The 24,475-nt window shown below is 39.9% G+C and overlaps 1 protein-coding gene across 3 annotated transcripts in view; it reads left to right on the forward strand.

The window, feature by feature from the left end:
• The window catches only part of Tdc2 (Tyrosine decarboxylase 2), a 24,674-nt gene extending 590 nt beyond the window's left edge, over positions 1–24,084 (forward strand). Inside the window, exons 2-14 of one of the 3 annotated variants that reach the window (XM_087356632.1) lie at positions 4,263–4,464; positions 5,197–5,310; positions 6,868–6,919; positions 8,818–8,888; positions 10,329–10,565; positions 11,220–11,373; positions 12,283–12,458; positions 14,899–15,105; positions 15,542–15,707; positions 17,654–17,724; positions 18,581–18,792; positions 19,471–19,551; positions 21,631–24,084. In XM_087356632.1, the coding sequence (XP_087212758.1) occupies positions 4,264–4,464; positions 5,197–5,310; positions 6,868–6,919; positions 8,818–8,888; positions 10,329–10,565; positions 11,220–11,373; positions 12,283–12,458; positions 14,899–15,105; positions 15,542–15,707; positions 17,654–17,724; positions 18,581–18,792; positions 19,471–19,551; positions 21,631–21,775 (1,887 nt within the window). In that variant the 5' untranslated portion in view covers position 4,263 and the 3' untranslated portion in view covers positions 21,776–24,084. Of the gene's footprint in view, positions 1–4,262; positions 4,465–4,669; positions 4,896–5,196; positions 5,311–6,867; positions 6,920–8,817; positions 8,889–10,328; positions 10,566–11,219; positions 11,374–12,282; positions 12,459–14,898; positions 15,106–15,541; positions 15,708–17,653; positions 17,725–18,580; positions 18,793–19,470; positions 19,552–21,630 lie in introns of those variants that run through there. The other 2 variants (XM_087356633.1, XM_087356634.1) reach the window with 2 other exon arrangements.
• Positions 24,085–24,475: the final 391 nt, after the last annotated feature.

The following is a 24,475-nucleotide window of genomic DNA, read 5'->3' on the forward strand; positions in this document are numbered from 1 at the left end:
GTGTTGGCTTTTCGGACACACGACTCATTAATAGAAGGCCCTGTAACTCATCGAGTGTGGCAACGTCTCAGCAAGACCATGGGTGGACTAACGTGAAAGCATAAAGAAACAGAATACCACACTAAGACTAAGCACCTGAACACTTCTATAGCGATAGAAATTATATTAACGTAGAGGTTACTTTCATGAAGAAAGCATTCTACTTTTAGCCAGAATGAGACGCGAGGTACAGTACGAACGGCGCATATGCAAGAAAGCGGCGTCTAAATAGGACGTTTCTAAGGACAAAAACCTCTTCTATAACAAAATAGATATGCGTAAATTGGGCTGTATAGTTATATTTAAAATTAAATATAAAAATATACATATAAACAAATTTTAACACACGATAAATTGAAATAAAAAATTCATGTTTATCGTGGCTTAAAACCCTAGTAAAGCAGTTGCTTCTGACAATAATTCCGCTTCAGATGAAGACTGCAACTGCATAATACAAGATTTGGTACCTGCTTAAGCTCAGTTTTAGATAATCCGTATTAAATTAAAGTACCAGTCAAGTTAAGACAAGAACAGTATATCCAGTTTGTAAGAGATAACTAGTAGTCACATAATATTTTAATGTTCTCGGTTTGAGGATCAATGAAACATAGATTTAAAGTGTAAATTAACATAACACAAATATTGGTCTGCACGCGTGTATCACCTTCAATTCCCTGAACACACAGGCTACTGTGAAATTTTATGTTCGAAATTTGTGTTAAAATGGAAATACATTTGGAAGGTATCTGACGATCATGGACGTTAACTCGTCGTAAGCAATTCATGAAATTTCCAGAATGTACATAGATTATCCTACCATCTATGCCCAGGTCTTCCGAGTGGTCTCTTCCTCTCAGGCTATGCAAAATAAATACCGTGCGCATTTTATTCACTACCTGACGACTCGGTCCATTCCGATGCAAAAAAAATTTCTAACAAAATCTGAAAGGCGGGTACAGTTAGTATGAAACCCAGGGAAGAATTAACATTAAAACTTACTACTTAGAAACGATCCATGCAGCATTCAGATTCCACGCCACACGTCTGGATGACAATCCTGGAACAAGCGAAGGAACGTGACGTCAAGACAAAAGCAAAAATAAGTTAAGACACGCTACATAAGGACATAAGTCGCTTGCCTTCGAAAATATTCAAACACTGTTACGGATTCTATCATAAATTCTTTGTATGCTACTTTTTTTCTTCAGAATGTGAGCTTTATAAAATAAGGAGATATTAGCGAACTGATAAGAAACAAAATAAAATACCATAGCTCTTAGTGTAAGCCCTTACGCCAGTATCAATTCCCATAAAACAAATCGTTGAGTATTTTTGAAAATAAATCAAGCGTGTGAACACATGAACGGACAAGACAGCCACATTATTCTTGCAAAGAACGTAAAATAAGACAAATCTGAAATGTATAAAGTCACGGAGTCAGTAAGGAAATGCGGTCTTATAATACAGACATATTTGGTTTCGTAATGCCAGATTCTATTTCCTTGATGATTGCGTGTATGTACGGAAGCGCTTGAAAAATTAGGTCGCAGTAGCAATTACGCCGTCAGATCAATACCCTTCATCGGTATCTGAAAGACGTGAGGTAAAATCAACTTCACTGAAGACATGCAGACAAATGATTAAGATTTTAGGGCCCTGTAGCAAACAAAGTCAAACAATACTTGGACGACCCGTTCTTCAAGTGCCTGAGCACTGCGGGTCCCAACTTTTCGTTGGTTTTGATCTATAGACATTTTGGTTGAACTCCTTGGACGAGGACATTTCATATGAAACGATGATATCGGACACTCCGGTGACACAACCGTACATGGTCGCGGGTTCTAATCCCGCTCGGGGCATGAATAGTGTGTGATGACAGAGATCTAACATTGTGTAAGATTTGAGGTTTTCACAGCGGTGAGTATGAAGATTTCTGTCTTCTGGGTTGTTGCGCTGTGTAGTATGGTCTATGTTTACCAACGTTTCAGGGCCCTGATGACGAAGGCAGTATGACCTCTGAAACGTTGGTTAACATCGACCAGCCTACACAGCGCAACAACCCAGAAGACAGAAATCTTCATCTAGCATTGTTTTTACCGCTGCTGTTGCGATGAGGTGAGGCCACGCCTCTGTGGAAATGCGACACCTAACGGGTCTTTTGTCCATCCCCGAGATTGGACATGAGTGGATATGGAGCAGCGGTGGAATGACACCGACAGGGGAAAACCGAAAGACTTTGAGAGAAACCTGTCCCAGTGCCACCTTGTCCACCACAAATTCCACGTGGACTGACAAGGCAGACTAGCGACAGGTCCATACCAAGATATCCAATCGTGCGCCTAAAAGTATTCATTACTTCAACGTTGGAACACGTCACACCCAATAAATGACAGATCATAATGACGATATTTATACAACCATGAAATTAAACTTATTTTTATAACTCGACAATAAATTGTTCCGCACAGAACTAATATTTTAAAAATTCACTTCTTATTTCAAAGAAAACACAACACGTCTCCATTTCAAAGATCAACTGTTTAATACCGTTTAGTGAAATTATTTCTGTTTGTTCCGAAAATCATACAAAATCAATAAATGCACCGTGAGCAAAACGAATAGGGTTTATTATTAAAGCAGGTGATACACAGTAATCAATTTATTTAATTGGTTAATTTCTGGGCGTTGCCAGCACGATTGCGTGGTGCTTGATCAAGCACACGCCATGCCATATTGTTAAAGCCACGTCTTCGAAGACAACGTCCTTCAATTTCAATTCAGGAAGGGAAAAAGTTCTGCAATCTGTCAGAAATAAATTCCATGCCACATGCAAATGAGAAGCGATACCGCTTGGACTAACCTGCTCAGAGTCGAAGCGAGTTCGCGTCGACTCTGAAAGCACAGTGCCCGGTAAACCACCGCGTATCTTATGGGGGAAGAGAGATGAGAAGTTCAGACAAGTAGGGCGAGAGAAGAGGTCCTGTAAATATGAGGACTTGGAATGAGCCTAGCTGGAAGGAACACAATGAACCTTCATTACGGTTCGAGTGGTTGAGAGCGCCAGCAATACTTCTGCAGATGACGGTTAGCTCATCACTCCGCGGGTACCACAAATGTTTTATATATGGTTTTCTCCCACGCTCCAACGAAACACAATTCTACAAGTTTATTTGCTCACCAAACAAATAAAATAATACGTCGTATTTTCTAAACTACATAGAACGATTGGTTTCTGCATTTAAACTAAATCACTCACATACGATAATTAAAAGGTGACGATAAAGTGCAGACTTGTTAAACGTTCTAGGCTTTATAAGAAAATGTGAAGGAATTTCGTGGGTAGGATTGTTTGGCCTTCAGTCTGCCCGTTATTTCAATGCATTGTCAAGAAAAGGCCTCTCGAAATGAATGCAGTAACTGCCCAGTATTTCAGTAACAGTTTTCTTTAACATTCAGTAACTCTGCATTTTGTCTGTCGCGTGTTTATTTTTTAATTCGTACTAATCTCAGAAGACAGCCATCTTCGGACTCACCGTCGTGAAAACCTCAAGTCCTACTTAATGTGTGTATAATTCTTTTGAACGGGGTTTGTTCAATGTTAGTTACATCCGTTGGGTGGGCTGTACAGGGAGTACAGTAACGTGGCAGGCGAACGGCTATCCCTGCTACACTCAGAGACCCACAATTTGTCAAACGCACATACCTTAACCCGAAACTGCATGGTCGACCACAGATACCTCCCGTTGGATAAGTAAACGTCTGCAGCTCAAAACATTCAATCTGCCCTAAGCCTATCCAGAGAACGAAAACAAACCTTCGAAGTGAACAACAGGGATTCTCCACGCAACAAGCACCCTGCATTTGGGCTAGTTGACCTCCTTGTTTCTTAATGTCAGCTCATTTAACGATCCAGTTAAATGTATGGGTTAAATCGGGTGAACAAACGGAATGCAGATTGTGACTGGTTACGCTATTTGAATCGGAGTTTGTTTAGATGCTGTCTCTAAATGTCTGGAGGACAGAGATACTCAGTACACATATCCACGTTGATTTGTGTAGCCCCAATACAATGGTCGATACGAACACAACGTATTACAACTACCAAACCTGTGGTTGTAACAGTTAAACATTAACAAGATTGCCAATGTCTACCAACTTGTCTTTTCTCTCCAGATCTCTTACGTTAAAATTTTAAAACTGTAAGAGTGTCCTTTCTCCAACAGTATGGATGTCAATGAGTTCCGGGTACGCGGGAAGGAGATGGTAGACTACATTTGCAGCTACATGGATACCCTGGACTCCAGACGGGTCACACCAAGTGTCGAACCCGGTTACCTGCGAGAATTGCTACCCACCGAAGCGCCTCAGGAACCTGAAGACTGGGATACTATTATGGCCGATGTGGAGAATAAGATAATGCCAGGGGTGAGAAATCTAGAGGAAATATCTCCAATCTCGATAATGCGCACACACATTTTTGATTCGCGATTTGTGTCAACAGCAAAGTTTTATGGGAATAAAATAGTTATAGCGCAACTGGCTTCAAACTTACTTAGCATTTATTTAAAAAGAAAACGCATATCTAGAATGACGTCCTAACCCGTCTATTCACGTGTTCCACATCAGAAACTACATTGGAAAGGTGAAGTAGGTATTGTGTCTATTCTCCTCATACGTTAACTGGGTCTCGGACTGCGCGGACTCTCATTAACACGGCAACGAACCTCCGAGTTCCATAAAAGACGAACAGTTTCTTCACAAGCAAAACGGTTACTAGGTTTCCAAGAATGACGTCGATCTATCAAGTTAGTAATACAACTTTGAGTCTCATATCAAAGGAGAAGCATAGATTTAAGGTGGTTGAAAGAAATGTGTTATTCTGACTTTTTCGAAAATACATCACTTTGATAAAGGAAGTGATAGTAGAGAAATGGAATACGAATGTGTGGAATGGGTTCAAATGGCTCAACATGGAATTCAACGACATACTTTTGTGAATACTGTGATTACCCTTCGGATCCCATAAAATGTGGCACATTCTTCAGCAATTGATTAAATATCAACTCTTTTACACAGATTCTGCACCATCGAGTTAGTTCTATTGCAATTCCATTGTATGTTCAGGTATTTTAATCGAGAAATGGTAATTTTCTACAGGTTACACACTGGCAACACCCGAAATTTCATGCCTACTTCCCGTCTGGCAATTCGTACCCGTCCATCCTGGGTGACATGCTGTCAGATGCCATCGGCTGCATAGGATTTTCGTGGGTTAGTTGAAAGCTTAAAATTATTTCTATGTGTACATATATGTTCGCTTATAACGCGAGAAGGGATCCACCAATTTTCCGCTAACTTGGCATGCTTATGTCTTGAAAAATATTTTAGTAAGCACGACAGAATAACAGCCCCAAGACTATAACTGTTATTTCGGTGAACAGATTACAGGTACATAAGCCACATAACCGGAAGAAGTGTCCTGGATTCGAGTCCCTGTGAAGATGTATTCTGTACCTTGCAAACTAATAACGAAAGAAGAACATCGGTTAAGACCGAATTGTTAGTTTCAGGGACGAGATTGCAAGACAACGTAAATACAGTTGTATTTTTTGTAACATTTAAGGCAATTTGTGTAAAATGGTCTTAACTTGACAAAAAACTTATCAAGACTGTAACAATGCCTGAAAGTTGATATATCAAAAAATCATAGTGGTCCTCGCTCGCAGATCTGATAACATCCTTGATAACGAATATGAAAAATTTCTTTCCGATGATCAAAACCGTACCACGTTGCCACGTACGTAAATAAGTGTGTATCATATAATTTCTGTTTAAAATTATTCTCAAAGACTGCTCCACGGAGTACGTTACAAACCTAAGTGTTGATAGGCCGATCAGTCTTATTTCTTAATTTTATCCTGCACATAAGAAGATTTGATTAAATATTTTTGTCAGAAACCAGGAATATGACTGTGCATCAAAATACATGAAGTGCAGATTATGCGGAGTTCTCACGTATAAACTTTTCCTCGAGAGTGAATCTTTCTAAGAACGCGCCTATTTTCGAAACTACATCTGGCACGAAGCCACGTCCTTGGGTATCTTAATGGTCTTATGAAGTAACACGAGGTGTCACATTTGGCCTGTGGCATGTTTTTTTAAGTCAAAAAGTGAAAAATATTTTTGAAACGACGCTTTTTAAGTAATCAACTTAATACTTGGAAGCCGAAGATCGCCCAAATAAATCAGAACCTATCTTAAAGGAAATACAACCCGTTTCCATTACAAAGATTAAACGTTTAAGTTGCTTAAGGAAATAATCGCTGTCATTGAAACCCACAAATACGAATGTAAAGCCACTGATTCTTTTAAGTATGTGGCACACATAGTTATGACTCAGCTTTAAGGGGTTTAGTAGTTTCTGAAAACAGTGTACAGTTTACTTGGGAAGCGAAATGAATACAGAGCCTCAGATGAATGTGTAGCAAATATTCTGTACTTAATTATGCAATGTTTGAATCTTGTCGTTACATATCTACGAACAATGTGAACTCTTTTAACCCTATACAACTCCGTGATTAAATACTTACCATCCACTTTAGCATTAATTAAAGAAAGCATTATGTATTTGTGTTTCGTACGATTCTCAGGATAAACAGCACTGACCAGCTGATCTTTGTAATGGAGATGTGATGTTTTCTCTGAGATAGGGACAGGTTACCTAAAGTATTATTTAGATTAACTTGGTGCTTAAAATAGTTTAATATGTAAATAATACCAAATGCAAAAACTTACAGTAATGGAACAACTCTTTTTTTTATTTTACAGGCAGCAAGCCCTGCATGCACCGAATTAGAAACCATTGTTCTGGATTGGTTAGGTAAGTAGCATTCATTCTGCTTGCTCTTATTTGTATTATCTGTTTAATACCACACTCAGTGTAGGTTAAGTTGGGTTAGGTTGGGCTACGTTCGCTCGTTTATCACTTCACCGAAATCTGTTTTGCCATTCCACTGAATACCTACGACGTACATACAAGTTCTCGAAAAAGTATAAAACGATCCAATCAAAATATGTTCATTGCACACTTTGCCAAACATTTACATTGTATAAAATGCTTAGGAGCAGTATGCAGTGCATGAATTATTACCCTCTGCCTTGGGAATAATTAACATAATACTATAGGTATAACTGCGCATAGTAAAGCACCGAATATATAAATAAAATAAATTTCAATATACTCATAAAGAAAATAGAACAAAGGTATCAATGGATCTATTGGACAAAATTATAGCTAGGCTGAGTTTCACAATACAGCAATACTAGAATTTAACATGGAATGGCCGGAAGAAGATACATAAACGCCGAAACACGTAGTCAAGTGATACTGTTTATAATAAACAGCTGTGAAAATGGTAGTGATATGAATATTAAATAGTATCTAGACACAACAGGAATGCTTCAATTCAAGATTAAAATTTGAAAAACCCTTCACCACTTAGCTTTCTGAATACCGCTCCTACGTCATCTTCGTTCTACATTTCATGGTACAAGAACTACAGCCTGTCCCGAATTCACATTCTCATTACACAATTTGCAAGGATTTCCTCGGTTTAGGCGACATGTTGGTTTATTCTATAGCATTTGTTTGGATATAATTTCATTTGTCATTATATCCAAACAGTTTATATATTCTACAATTTATTTTGTACTAATCTTCATTTTCAGGTCTTTCCTGGTACCTTAATTGTTAAAAAGGTCCGGTCTAGTACAACTTTTAACCTTTCTCTCTTAAATGAAAATATTTTTCGGGCACTCTTAATTTAAAGCAGCCTCAAACTATTTTCTCTTCACACAAAATGAACACATTTCACAACCATATAAAGCATCAGATAAATTGTAGGTTTATAATTCAAACTCTCATATCTATAAAAAGAAGATAAAATATTTTGAAATGAATAGTAGCAATCACTATAATGTTGCCACTTCGGCTACTAGCAGATCTGCCTAAAACGTGGAAGCCGATAAAAACTCAAAACACGCCATGCCAATTAACTGATCAGAGTTACGACTGACATAATCAAAGTATTCGATCAGGATGCTGATATTGACACACCTCGGTCCTTGTAACTGATTTCTGCATTAACACACCCAAACCTAAGGCAGAACTGCGTCACGAGTGGGAAATTGTGCTCAGATTCGCAGAATTTAGATTCATCAAAACTACTAACCTAACCTCCAGTTCCTGTTCGTGTTCCAAAACAGATTCACTCCTGAAATACATAGGTCAGAGTAAGAGTGGCATACGTAAGGTTCTAACCACTGAAACTTTAAATGCCTTTGACATCCATTGATCGCTGCTATAAATGCACTCCATATGTAGCTATTAAAAATAACACGCGCATTAAACTTCGTACAGTCGTAGTCACAAATAGAAAAGAGATAATTTGAAATGCTGAAAAATAAACGAGACAATTGTTTATAATTTGGATGTTCCGAAGTGGCGTAACAGATTTACAAACAGCGTATGTCGAAAGAGGCGAGTGGTTACCGGTGAAGGCACTGAAATTTCTGCCTCATAAGGAGTATGGCAAAGCTACATAGCAACATTTAAAGTTCAATTAACATTTCCGATTCTTCCAACAAATCCATCGGCATTGGTTTTGATATTAACATGCCAGAATGCCAGTTTTCAGTGCCTGCAAGTCCTTCGGATAAAGTTATATCCTCCCACGCTCGCTGCAACCTCCACGTTAACTCACTTCTGTTACTTAACAGGTAAAGCCATCGGGCTTCCCGACGAGTTCCTGGCTTTTGCAGAGGGCAGCAAAGGCGGTGGCGTCATCCAGGTAAGAATAAATAAGGAACATTTAAAACACGTGTAATTGTTGTGAAGATTCTCTGAAGCAGAATGAATGAGAGGAGAGAGAGAGAGAGGTAGTGGTGAGATACACTGAAGTTAGGAGGATAAAAGGAGATAAATTTACGGCTATGAAGAGAAGGGAACGCGTTCAGAACTGGAGTAAGGAGAGAAGTTAAATAGGGTCTTACTGCATTCGACCGAAATTTTGGATTTTAATATTGACCAGATGTTACTTTAGGGCTGACTTTTGATGTTAATAATTGGACGGCTGCAAAAAGGGCATACAATGCAACGTAAAAGTCGGGGGATTTGAGCACCAACTCAGCATTTGCTCCAGGGCCGACAAAACCACGGAATGGGGTAGAAATATCATTGTTATTTGGCACAAATGTTTGTAACAAAATATAATGACACCAGGAGACATAGCAATTTTGAATGTAGTTCTACGTTCCTCAATGGACCTACTGAATGATGAATGAAATGCGAAACACAGAAATAATTCAACCTAAAGATGAATGTCATGTTTACTATACACATTAGATTATAATTACATGCTAAGGTTGCAGTTACAACATATACTGAAAGTGTCCCTCACCTCATTGTAGATATAACTCTCCCGTTAAATGCTTCAAATGACTGCGTTCGAAAATAACGTTCATAAATAATCATGGCATGATGCTTGTTACGCGACTACACAGCAACGAATACGAAGAAAATGTGTCTGACAGGAGCCCAGTGTTGCCACTGGGTACGGCAAATTAAAATCTCCCCATCACACTAACAAAATATTTGACTATAAGTTATGGTTTCGTCGCTTTTCGAACACACGGTACCAACTACGGACTGTCAGATGAAACGGCGGAGAAGTTTACGGTAAAAGTATAAAAGCACAACAGAAGTGGGGACTTTTAAAAATTCAGTATTGCTTGTCGGCATATATTCTATTTGCATCAAGTCTTCAGTTATAGAATTTGGATAAAATATAAAAATATAAAATTAGATAATGCTATATGAAAAACTGTTGTAGAATTATTAATGCAGTATTACATTAAACCTTACGAACTTACTAAGTCAGAATAAGACTCCACTCACTATAAATAGTGTTTAATTACGCGTATATTTTACACAACTTATTCACATTTTCGCATCATAAGAATTATTTTATATATATGTTAAAGTCAGATTTGATCTTCGCCTATGTGCGGGTTACGCTGGACCAATAAGGTAAAAATAAATGTTGTCCAATAAATATTGACGCAAAATGTGTTCTTCTGGCTTGTGACCTGGGGTCTTGCATGTTCCATCGAATCGTTCCATGTAACGTCCACACGCAGTCATAATCCACAGCACAATCTACTTCTTCGACGCCGTTGGAGCCCTTATCTCCCCAGCAGACTACATTACACAAATCTGGAATGCATTGCAGACTTCGGCGAGCGAGTGCGTCCTGGTGACAATGCTGGCCGCTAGGGCTCAAGCCATCAGGAAGCAGAAACAGCAACATCCCTTCGTAGAGGAAGGCGTCCTGCTGTCGAAGCTGATGGCCTACTGCTCCAAAGAGGCGCACTCCTGCGTCGAGAAGGCTGCGATGATCTGCTTCGTAAAGTTACGCATCCTGGAGCCAGACGACAAATGCAGCCTCCGTGGTGCTACTTTACAACAGGTCAGTTTCATGTTTCATCCTATCAAGATAAACGCCAACTCCAATAACGGCGCGGTAATAACTAATTGCGTGAGCAGGCGGTAGATAACATCTTCATTACACGAATTAAATGAGCAACTTCCAACGAGTAAGCGCCAATCTCACCAAGCATCTGACAAACACTGGAAGGATTGCGGTCTGCGTGGTAGGAAAGGCGAACTAACCTTTCACCAGGGGAGAATTTAATTTTTGGGAGGTGGGAGTGGAGGGGATTTTATAGGCGCATAAAAATTAATTACGCTACTCTTTTCACCATATCGTAACCATTACCCGGCAGCCATCTAAACAAATTATACAGCAACGTATATAAAATTGTGAATTATAGCACTTGTGTTGCACAATTGTGTAATTTCAAGCTGACAGTAACAATGCCTCTGCTTACCTCACAAGCAAGTTTCTGGACGTTTGTGCCACAGCCTAGGAGGGAATTTCGTCTTTATTTTGACTACGTTTAGAGAAAGACGAGTTCTTTTTAACTAAGGGGACGAGTCCGACTTTGCCTCGGCCTAATGTGTGGTATTTAGGCTTACACCGGCCTTGTAATGAGACGCGTTCTGATAACGCAATGTTCTCAGGCTGTTAATACAACTTCATACGCAGTTTTCTCGTCGGCAGGCAATGGATGAAGACGAAGCACTAGGACTTATCCCATTCTTTGTGTCAACGACACTGGGGACAACTTCGTGCTGTTCTTTCGACAACCTGAAGGAAGTGGGTCCAGTATGCCGACGTTTCGGCGTCTGGCTTCACGTGGATGGAGCGTACGCCGGTAGGAAATATCATGATTTCTATTTACTAGATGTAGCAAAACATGAGAAAACTGTCCTACTGATATATAACATATTCGTATTGTAACGGTATTTATTGCACTAGAAACCGGTGTTTAATGACGACCAGCTACATTAACCTTACGCAGAGTTTAGTGATGATGGACTACTTTCCACGACAGAGAAGCGCTATAGGTCTCTTCTTGTCTGGTTGTGACAGTTTTAGATGCAGACCAAAATTCGGGATTCGTTAGGTGATAGATAATGGAAAACCATCCGAAAGTAATACTTAACTTAACAGCAGTGACAGGGTTGTGAAACTCTATGATTCAGTACACTGCCTGCTTACAGTTAACCATTCCAGGAAACTGAGCTGTGTAACCTAGCAGAAGTCGACCGACGTTGTAGAGGTGCTTACTGCCTCAATTATCAGTGCGATGAAACATCGGTGAATCTCTACCAGACTAAACGGCACAATATTTCAGAAGACGGCCAACTTCCATCTGCGACTTATTTAAACGGCATTTGGTTCAAAATCGCAGCCGAGTGGTCAGCACTAATTTTTCGTATTCGGAACATTCTGGGTTCAAAACTTAGCGCACAGACCTACTACCCTGACGAAGGTTCTCCTCAGTAACTCCAGATAACAGGAAGAAAATATCATTTAATCAGATCACGATCGCTTTCTTTTACATACATTCCAAATCAGTATTCACAAATCATTCCATCATTCGACGCGAAAAGCTAATTTTAGTAGCTGAAAGTTATTACTAAGAATAACAACAATAACGCTAAATTAATTTTTCACTGGTCCAAATGAGTAAGCACTGGAAAGCCCAGCTTTCGAGTTCAATTTTAAGCATCCGGAGTGAAGGAAAACTTTAACTGAACTGTTACTTGTGTTTCGACAGGGAACGCTTTCATCTGCCCGGAACTGAAGCCACTGCTGAGGGGTATCGAATACGCAGACTCATTTAACACGAATCCTAACAAGTGGCTGTTGGTGAATTTTGACTGCTCTACGTTGTGGGTCCGAGACAGGATACGGCTCACATCAGCCCTGGTGGTGGACCCTCTGTACCTACAGGTCAGTTTACAAATGCTAAATTTACCAATTTCCCCGCCTCTAACAACACATATTTCAAGTAATTTAAAAAACTGCGGCAAACCACAAAAAAAAACTTGGTCAGAATAACTGAAACGCGATTCGAACTGGACGTTTCCCCAAAGCCAGTAAACTACGTTACCGCTCTGCTGATTCCGGTTTGCGTCCAGACAGCAGCATGTTGCGTCACCTTTAGCCGCAAGCCTGATGGGCATCTGGAGGTTAAAAGTACTTGAAAGGTGGAATTTCAGGGTCATAAGTCCAACGTCCCAGAAGGGCGAATACGAAACAAAGTCTGAGGAAGAAAGAAAGAAAGAAAGAAAGAAAAGAAAAAGATGGCGTGCACACCTCTTTGGAATACACGCAGTTCCAAAATGCCATAGTTGTGGATTTTATTCGTTAAGCCTCAAAACTTAAATATACCGCATGCACATACACTGAGGGAACTATGAGATACGGTCAACGTCCTGGACTGATGTTGGGCAACATTGCGTAACCAGGAATTGTTGTGAGCCATGCAGACAAATTACGCAATACCCTGGCAACGAATCATGCAATTCAAACGTTGCACAACTTCAAAAAGTTTAATTTTACCAGTAAAAATATATCATTAATGTTTTGCGTTTTACCCACAAACTATAAATGGGTTTCGTATGATTCTTCCATCCATGAGACCTGATGTCAGATACTGATGAAGACCATGGATCGAGCATATTTGAAAATTAGGTGTTCAGGGAAATATTTCATCCTGAGAGGAACGATGCAAAAAACAAAAAACAGTGGAAATAAAGAACAAGGTGACTGCAAATGAGCTTTACATTTTCCACAAATTATTTTAAATAATCTAAGTTACTCACACCAATTTCGTTTCCAAGGCATACTGAACAGAATTCAACGTTTCTATTGCCACTTTATAGGTTTTTACTATGAAAACCACCGGACACTGTCTCTGAACTACAATCACTGATTTCGCCTTTCAAACCATAAAACAACTAGCTTTCTATACCTACGTCATTTTTTCTATTGTACCGCAGCTCATGTACCCAATACATAAGAATTAGAAGTTTTTGATATTGTTCATTATGCCCTAAGCCTTCCAGTGGAGTCGGTAGATTAAATTATCGCCACTGAAAATAAATTTTCGCAAGTATAAAGATAGTTTGTACTGACACTGTACTTCGGAGTGTCACTTCCTTCCTCACAATGGTGCAACACTGTAAGGAGAACACGGACCATGAACATCATTTTTGTATGTCTCATTACATAAGCCTCCCATTATAGAAATGTAATTTCCATAAGAGACACGCTTTTTCAAGGTCTTCTCTCTATAACTTTTGAGTATCACGGTCTGTAAGAAAGACATGGACGACTGAGAAGTATAAATTTAATGTGTTACTTGAAGTAAGTTTCTCCGAAACTACATAGTAGAACATCCCAGACGAAAGTCACCTTCATGCATACCACCTTGGTAGCCAGAAATATCACCAAATGTTTCCGACAAGCAATTAAATCAGTAGAGAATAATAAAATCATGTTTAACACGTAAGTTGACGTGTTTCGGTACAACTTGTGGAAAATGTATACATTACACTCCAATTCGCTAGGTTCTTTTGTTAATAAGATAAGTACGTAAGAGTCAATGAATACATCTCAAGTTGGAGGGATGGATACGCTTATGTTTTTAGATAGTCTACAGTTTTATAGTTATTTTTAAAAAAAAGATTACCAATGAATCAAGGTCTCTCTATTATCCACACAACAAATTATATAATAAGTATATACTTCATATAACAAATTATATGAATGCCTTTGCATTGTTTTACGATTGTTGGGGACATCGAATAATTTCCGCACGATACGACTTCTAGACCAGAATTCGCCACTGCCACAAACTGACAAAACTCAGAAGGCCTTTCCGCCACACCCAGTCTATATCTAAATTTATCGTTTGACTGTCGTCAATTCGCCCTCGTCCATCTGAAGGTCTATCCACTCTGACACGTTTCGCACTTCCTGAAACATGGGATGCCGATCCTTTGTATGGGAATGGCCACAGTTCGCTTCGGTGAAATTAAGCAAAATACAAAAATACTTCTTCTCCTTCTATTTTTATTAAAACATTAGACATAGAGCCAAGGACATTGAAATCGCTCATCCTAAAATTGCGAGATTACTTATTACGCGATAGTTTCCTATAAAAGCTAAGACTTTTTCGAGAGGGGGGAGGCAGATAATAAAATTATAAGTTAGTAGATTCCTTCTGTATTAGCTGTTATCATTCGATAACTCACCCCGGGAAGTTCTATGTCCCTGACACCATCCACGCGCCAAATTCTGGAGGACGATTTCAAATGTTTGCGATTTTGAGCTATAAGAACGTCGATCTGCGTAATGCAAAGAATGTTCGTTGTTCCTTGCACAGCACGGATACTCTCACGCCGCCATAGACTATCGACATTGGGGAGTTCCGCTCAGCAGAAGATTCCGCTCCCTTAAACTCTGGTTTGTCATACGGAACTACGGAATATCCGGTCTGCAGAAGTACATCCGGCACCACATAAGGCTGGCCAAGAGATTCGAGGTCCTCGTGCGTAAAGACAAGAGGTTCGAAGTATGCAACGAAGTTAAGGTAAGCTTCTGTGACGTAGTTCTTCATTTAAGACAAGGAATGCTGTTCTCAACTGTCTAAGACACTTAATGCTTCCGAACTCCCACCTAAAATTTACGTCATCAACATGGGCTTGCATATAACATCACTTAGATTCCATCAAACTGTACATGAAGGCAAGCAATGATTTCACGTGACTCCACGTGTTACCTCTGATATAAACAACGATATTTTTCGATTAAAACACAATTTCTGGTTTTATAAACCCGATTTCCGGTTTCCTGTGTGCATGACCCGCCTTAGGTTTCATTGCATTCTTGGTTCAAAGCTACTAGCATGACTTTATATTACCTTTGTTAACTTTATAAAACTCCGAATTGAAACAGTGAGACATACGGTTACAGAACCCGCTTAGTCTAGGACAAAGTTACATTACTGTGTGATAACTGTGTTACAGCTCGGCTTAGTCTGTTTTCGACTCAGAGGATCCGACGAACTGAACCAAAAGCTATTGAGCAATATCAACGCGTCCGGGAAGATTCATATGGTACCGGCTTCCGTCAATGAGAAGTACGTCATCCGCTTCTGTGCAGTAGTCCAAAATGCCACCGAGGAACAAATCGGTGCGTCATCTGAAAAACATTCCTCACGTCTCAGTCAAAAGAGACCAGTGCTGTTGTATTTTGTACCATTTTGGAACACAACATAAAATTCAAAGGCATTAAAACGGGATTGTAAAAGGGAGTAGATGCAGGAAGACACCATCTACTTAATTCCAGAGTGCTATTATTTTAAAATTGCTGTTTCCAGCAACTTATGGCGTCATAACTATCGTTTCCAACAACGATACAAGCAACATTAAATTCTGGAATATGCATTGTAATAATTTATGATAGGTGATTCCCCCAGGCTGTACTATTTGAAACTTATATCCACTTCCGAAAAGCCATTTCCATCCTGTACGGATGGACCAAATAGAAGCAAGTCATTAGGCATTCATGTAGGTTGTATCAACAAGGAACACAGAACCAGAAGAGACTGTCACTGGTTCCTGTCCTGAGCCTGATGAATCCAGCCAACACCCTCAAACCCTATTTCGCAATACCTATTTAACACTATCCTCCCTCCAACGACTTCACCACTTATTACCGCTGTTAACTGATCAAACTAATCACACAAATGTCAACGAACCTCATATAATCTTTAGCAGAGGCATTTCCTACATAACAGATGTACCATAACGACTAAGTCAGGTTACGAATTTCTTATTCTGTGATTACGTCACCTCGTATCGAGAAGATACAAACGAGCAGTGGCAGTCCTTTGTCAATAAGTTAACAAGACAGCTGCACATGGTCATGATGATTACAGAAATAGAAAGTGAATCAGGGTATTCATCCCACTCAAATTCTGATAATCATAGAATCAAAACAAGACCAGACAGGGAACGAACGAGTCACTGGCTTAATAATAAGATTTACAAGTCCACTCCGTTCTTTCCAAGAAGAATCCGAAGCAGATGAACTATTTATTCATGGAGATGCTCCGTTTATATGGACGCCTACGCACCGTATTACGCATCTCAAAACTCGCATTCTAAGACCAAGTGAGAAAGCTCATGTCTGGGCGAAAAGTGCGTAGGCTAATTCCAACCGCGAAATAACATCCCCAAAATCCTTTGATTTATGCATTACCTTCTATCACTGGGTACTTGTCAAAATTGATGCGAACTTTTTCATACAAACCCTCTCGAAAATTAGGATGCACATTATATTCACGACTGGGATTCGTTTCCAGGCAGGAATAGGGACTATTATCCATGCCACAACGCCCACACCAGCTCTGAGGGGCACCCAGCCTCCGATCCAATGGATACTGGGGCCTCCTTTTGAGGGGCTAGATTGGCTGAGGCTTGAAGGTGAACACTCAAGCCCATCTAATGCCAATGGCACGATGTGGTGCGTCTTCAGGTTGAGGATGATGGGGAAGAAGACTTTCAGATATGGATGTTAATGCCGAATGTATTGAAAGAGCAGTCGTGAACAGACGATTAAGTGTGGTCCCCCAGCTTGGGGGTTGGGAGGATTAACTATGGACTGTGTAGAACCTGCATGCCATATGTTATACAGGGGCTAGGATTTGACTGGATTCTTTGAAAGAATGCGTAAAAGTTTAAATCCACTCTCTAAACATCGACATCTAACACAACAAGAATAATTCAATTAAGGATAACAGCTGACTTTTCTTTTGGGTTGTTGCGCCTTGTAGTCTGGTAGAAGTTCGCCGTCGTTTCAGTGATGCTTGATCAGAGCAATGACTCATCACTCATTGTTATGGTGATCGACGCAGCAAGCACCTCTGAAACGTCGGTAAACTTCTACCAGACTACAAGGCGCAACATACCCGAAGACAGCTATTTTCATCCCCAACGCCTTGAGAACCTGAAATCTCACGAACTGTCAATAATTTAGTGGTGTGTGCTGTTGTTTCAGCCTGAACAAATTTGGCGTATGCCACCCGTGCACTAACTGTTTTATTGAGAGGGTCTGCTTATTCATGTTGCACGCAGATCATGCTTGGGACGTCATCACAGAATTCGCCACGGAGTTGCTGGAGACGTACAACTTGGAAAAGGATCAGGTATGACATGTTTTTCCTGACAAAATTTTAGTGATATTCTTTTTTATGTGTTCCTGTACGGGGTAGTGCCTAGCACATGTACAAATTCAAAGTATCATTCACATTCCTCCTATCATTCGAAGCTGCAAAACCTACGTAGATGTAAGAATAATACTAAAATTATTCTCAAAGAAAAAAGAATATGAGGTAATGGACTTGATTAACCTGACTCAAGACAGGGGTTGACTTCTCTGCTATGCGTTTCGACCACCTGAAGATATATCGAAGCGAAGATCAGAAAAGTTACAGAAAAGCGAGTATCAGCAGTTCAATGTGGCTTAAACTGACAACTCTATACACACTACTAAATAATACTGCGCTGACAGTTTACTTCTGCAATAAAAAATACGGTCCAAGTGGAAAGCACCCCAGCTTCGTATCCCAGTTAAAACCTCGTCTATCCTGCCTTGGGTGTTTTCGTGATTTTCCTCAATTTCCCCAGGCAAATTTGGGGTTAGCACCTTAAAATAGGACACACTAACTTCCTTACACATCCTTTCCAATTCATTATTAATTCATCATCCAATCAATCGACGCTACCGACAGCGTCGTTAAACAAACGACAGAGACATATCTGCCTAATCCTCACATGACGTGAGCCCGGTCGTCATATATAACCACAAAAGGACTCACCACTACACGTGGTCCTACATGTTGTTTACAGATACTGGTGAAGAACAAATTTGAGATCAGGACTGCCAAATATTCTGTACATTAAAGGTTAAGCAATGCAAATAGGAAATAAAGTATTCCCCTATGCAGACTGACGCCAGTCATCATCGAGTCATTGCTGAAGCTGCGGTGATTCTTGTTACAGGAGAAAGCGGACGAAGTATTCGACATGTTGGATCGGAAGAAGAAAGAATCCCTCGCATACAAGCGCTCCTTCTTCGTGCGTATGGTCAGTGATCCGAAGATTTATAACCCAAAGATAGCCAAGACACTGTCAAGTTCCAGACATCGCCACGTCACAGACACCGGTGCTACGGTTGACAATGGCGTCAACATCCAGACACCAATGTCTCGTAGGTTAGTGGTAACAGTTCGATCATTATCATGCGCCATAATTATGTTGGACACTGCTCACCTTCTGAGGTACGTGAAATGTAAAGACATCAAGGTATCAATAAAATCTTCTCGGGCAATCAGCCGCGTTAACGTTTCGGGAACAAACTCTGTCCCCATCTTCAGGATCCAGTCACATCAGAACCCTGAAGATGGGGACAGAGTTTGTTCCCGAAACGTCGGTTTACTACGGTAACCAGTTAACGCGGCTGATTGCCCGAGAAGATTTTATTGGTTGTACTCGCCGCGAAAGTCTCAAATCCTATAACACCAAGGTATCTTACGTCGTTCTTCTGGATATACTTTTAGGTGCATGCCAACGTTTCAGGGCTGAAGAAAATAATGTCTCCATCCTTAGTTTAGCTTAGGAAACATAAGGAAGTGGGCATGCCCTTTTCAATGTACTATCCCGGAATTTGTCCGCGAAGACTGATAAAACCACCAGTCACGAAAGCTGGACTCCGAGCCCAGATTTGAATGGCAACTAGATGTAGTGATTTGGTTGTTAAGTCAGCAAAGTCGTGGCGTGATTTATTTAGTAAGTAAATAATAAGGCAAAAACGAGTTAAATTAATATAAGACATAATAAGGTCGAAAATACGTCGTTCACGCCTAAGAAAGTCAAATTTCTGTTTGTTTCAGCGCTTCTTGGATCAGCTGGCCACTGGCCTTTCTTTTCCAGGGCGTTTTCGATGACATGTCATCCAGTGAAGTGCCCGTCAGGTAAGGAATAATCTTTTAAATAAAGCACCTTCGGTAACCATAAAGAGGATAAAATTCCTATTGGATTAACATTACAAGTAATCAGTTTTGCACATTTCAGTGCATCAAATGAGTCTAAACATTTTCACAGTAGGCTATATAGGGTTAATTTCGTTATTTACTTGCATGAATGAAATACGAAAATTAGATTTTCCAAACCCATAATCTTCAACAGCTTGTTGATAATTATGCGTCAGTAATGGCTACCTTTTTATTCTGGCTAATACTACCTGTGTCGAACCTGTACCCGTGGCACAAGTTCGCAGTATTCTGGAGGCCCAAACGCTATCTAGTATCACAACAGTGTTCGGTCATCTGGGAAGAATATAATCCTCACCAATTCATAACTCATGTTCATCGAAGCATGCCCGTTCGAAAATTCGTAACGTCTGGACAAAATTAAAAACACTTTGAACTGCACATCGGTGTTGGTCTTCTGGGTTGAAACGCCGTCAGGATTTCTAGGTACATACCACCGTTTCGGAAGCCCATACAGCCTCCATCTGCAGGGCCGAAGATAAGGGAATACGTTCCTCCCAAATACGAAGCAATGCTAACCATTCCACCATGACGATCGGTGTATACGACATAGCCTAATTTTCTAGTTATGTCAAGGACAACACATTTTATTCCAGATAAATTAACAACAGCGCTAATGAACGGTCCACAATCGGCAAGAATTAGTTCTGAAAACATAAGTCACTCGAAATTGGAATGTACTATTCATTTCTTAAATGGTATTCACTACTTTAAATGTCGTTAAGCTACTGGTTTGCTACTGAGGTCAAATGTTGGCCGACAAATAGGCCAACCTGAAGGCTTTATACCATACTGTTGGACACTACCCATTCACTGATGTATATGTGATTACAACGACGTTTCGAAAGTCATATCTACTCCAGTAATCCATTATCATTGCAATGACATTTTAATACGCCCTTTTCTTCAATAGCCTATTAGTGACAACGATTGGGATCGAAGCCAGTACCTTTCCAATACATGAGCATGATGGTGCTTTCGAAACTCGGAGTGTTTTAAGTCAGAAAAAATGGGGAAATACACGTTGCATTGTCTTGAGTGACTTTTTAAACGATTATTTACTTGTAATCCGAAGTTGTGCATTCTGCTTGATACATGACGATAGATCGATTATTTATAGGCTATTTCTTCTACAATAATTTCCAGTAATTAGATACTTAAACAAGCGCTGTAATACAAAAACCTTACACGATAGCTCACAAATATGCACTTTCTTTATTATTTGAGGATCACGCCCTAAGATGACGACAATGTGTTTTAAGAAAATGATGTCATTTAGTAAACCAACGAAACAAAAAACAGTATTCTACGCCTAATCGTTTCTAAAACCATACCCTGCGTACTAACCATGTTTGGCGCCTTTTCCTTGGACACAGTAATATATTCTTAGAACCTTTTGAAGCTATTTACTCCAGAGTCCTCACATTGTTTACATGGCTCTGCAAGAGCCAATTCCCATCCATGTCCTTCACGTTCACTTGCGTCCCACAACGCTTCAAATACAAACGGGCAATGCTGATGTACTGAGGAAGAGCCTGGACTGGTAGTGACTGAAAACACCATCACGGCGGAGAGGACATACCTGGTCCTAACAGGCAGAAAGTGGCAGGAGGCTGGCGAAAACTGCTTAATGGGAATCTGCATGATTTGTTCTCTTCATCAGATATTATTAGGGCGATCAAACCAAGGGATCAGAAGGGCATGGGCATTAGCACACAGGGGGAGACAGGAAATGCATGCAGAACTTTGGCTGGGAGACCTGGAGGGAAGAGATTATTGGAGTGCCTAGGCTTAGATCGTAACTGTTTGGTTCAGTTCAAAGCTGTCTTCGTAATTTCGAGTCCAGTGAGACAATTTAAATTAACAGGCACATGAAGCCGAAACACGAGGCCAGCAATTTTGTGCTGCGCGGGAAGGGAAGGGGGAATTCTTCCGTCGCACTGAAGAATGTAATTAGTTGACGGCAACTGCTAAATGCAATAAACGTACTTTACCCCACAGGTTTCGCCACCTGGACACGATGGTACGCCTGAAAGCAGGCCGGGAAGGGACTCAGTCGCCATCGCTGTCACCAGAACGCGAAAACAAGTCGCCCAAGAGATCTCCGGTCATGTCCAGGAAGACATCCCCTTCTAAGGAGCAGTGAAATCTAGCATCCCTGAAATTTGGCATCACAGAGCCAACGTAGGAAATGGAACCAAGAATAATAAGGTGGTACAGGAGAAGCCCCAGTACATAAGGTTTCGTATAAGGTCATTACTAGTCACGTGCCATGCTGAAGGATCCCTCGGCTTACCACAAACAGTGTAACTTCAGGTGTTGTGTCAGTATTTCTTTGCTTGAAACAGAGGCATGTGAAATGCAAGATTGTGAATTAACAAGTCATTTATGAAAGTCGGAAATTATAAAAATATACAAGTTTAGAGCATCCTCCAATGATACAAAAATTCATAAAAGTCTAATCAGTCGTTCTCGAGTTTTAATCGAGCAGAACATGTAATTCCTGGGACCACCGACAGGTGGCAGCACAATCTGATACGAGAAACGCGACGGACAGACAGACATGAAGTAGGCCCACACGGTGTTCGCTGCTTGCGCTAGAGCGTAGAGAACACACAAGAAAGAAAAAAATTAAAATATTAGGAAAAAGTGTCATTACTGTGAGAACCAAAATTTTTTTCCATATGTTGAACCAAGGACCGGCTATCCTGACAGGTACTTCGTGGATTTCTTTAGACCCTCCAGGAAAATTACGTGATAATTCGTTAAATTAGGTCGCGGCCACTTCATTTCCAATCCTTTGTAATTCATTTTTCATTAATCCGATGCTGTGTGTTCTTAGGTACTGACAACGCTGCTGAAGAAACCACAGATACATAAACAACAAAATAAACAGATAAATAAATGACAACCAATCTCTTTTAGACAGGAGCAGAGTCAGCTCGGAAATGTCGCGTATACTAAATATACCTCAGACAATGGAAAATGTCCAAGAAAATCGCGGTGCAATGAATCAGTTACAGCAACAAACGTAAAGAGAAAAATATTTCATGACATTTGTACTTATTAGCCGTACTTTTATCTTAACACTACTGTACACTATCGGCATCCAGCAGACCTGGATATTCTTCTGACGAGAGTTTCAGCTCAGAAGGTCGTTATAAGATTCACTTCAATCGGTTGTATTCCCTTATAAAGAAATATGTCTATTCATTTCTAGTTAACAGAAGCAAGAAACTGTACATGATACTATTCAGTACAAAGACCACACCCGGGACAAATCCGCGAAATGTTAATATTCTGCCGTTCTGGGTCCATCTGCATCCCTGCAGAGTAGCCATTGAATGGTTTCGTCCGCATGAAATAACTCGGGATTTGAACAGGTTTGCATGAAATTTCATATTGGATAATATTACTAGAATTTTTCGACATGTTCCAATTTTGATTCAGATCCGATAGCAATACGGACAGTTCCGTTTCCGATGGGGCTACTCATATGAAGCTAAATTCACATATGGGAATATAATTAGGCAGTTCCCTTGACCGGACCTCCGTATTATAAAGCTCTACTAATCACATCCTCTCTCCTGTGCTGCCACCCTATTTTGTGACATTAATTATAAAATAAAAACATCTGCGATTTAAGGGTTTTTGCTGTAGGACGGTAAATTGTCTTTTTTTCGGTTTTCACAATAAATTCATTCTGGATTAACTTCATGCAATTCAAAAAACACGTAAGTCAGTGACACAAATATTACAAAATACAAGTCGATGTCGTAACATTTATAGCTCTGTGGACATCTACAGGAAGCATTTTGAACAGAGCGTGACTGGTGCAGGGGCCTTCTACTGAGACACTTTTAGACTGTGGTCTTCCAGACTGTGACACCTACAACACAGCAGGGTATCACAATCTGAACTCACATCAACATGAAAACCTCAAATATCATATTAGACATTCCGTTCTCATTCATTGAACTGCCAATTACAATCGCGAGAAAACTGGGAAATGGTTCGCACAAAACAAAGATTTAGGCATTCAATAACGGTGGAACAAAACTGTTCTGCTGTTAATATAAAACAACGCGCCAAACTGTTTAAGTCATTCTAGTGTTAGTCGGTATACGAACCTGTAGCATCCCAACACAAAACATGATGAATCGTACTTCTTCATTTACAATGTTCTCGTGAATTAGTGATTTATTTTCACAATTACTTAACTCCTTGTACTTGCCACATTATTACACGGTAGACATTTCAATAACAGTCCTTCACGGAATTTGAGGGCTAAAGTCTTTAACCAACTACTACTAAATTTTAAAATATTAACGTACACTATATGTATATTGTAGCACAATGCAGATTATGCAGTAATGTATACAAACTCTATATGTTATCCTTTATGACACATCTGTTCATCTTTTTAAATGTAAATAAATATAATTCGCAACATCACTTGGTATGAAAGTCATTAAACATATTTATAGTTGGTTAACTTTCCCATATGAAACTCGTCTTTCTTCGCAAGGTTCGTAAATTCTTATAAACACGCCACAAAACACGATTCAAAAAAACATGTTCGCCAACTCTCCAACGGAAAGCAAAATGATACAAGTGGCGTTAGAATTTACGTTTCTGTACAAAATTTATAAATATTTTAATAATCACAGAGTCTAGGCTAACATGTGGTGTGGTTTAAGGTATTGGTGTTTCTTGGATGTATTCTAGGAAATACGAAATAAACACGAAATGAAGGACAAACAGTGTTAATGTGCACGTGTAGATAGGAAAAACAGGAAATCCTTATTCATAAGAGAATACACTGTACGAGATTTATTATTGAGCT

Source organism: Zootermopsis nevadensis, unplaced genomic scaffold (genome assembly GCF_977971745.1).
Source record: "Zootermopsis nevadensis isolate Lab colony 2312 unplaced genomic scaffold, Znev_1.0 Znev_ptg000027l, whole genome shotgun sequence".
NCBI lineage: Eukaryota > Metazoa > Arthropoda > Insecta > Blattodea > Termopsidae > Zootermopsis > Zootermopsis nevadensis.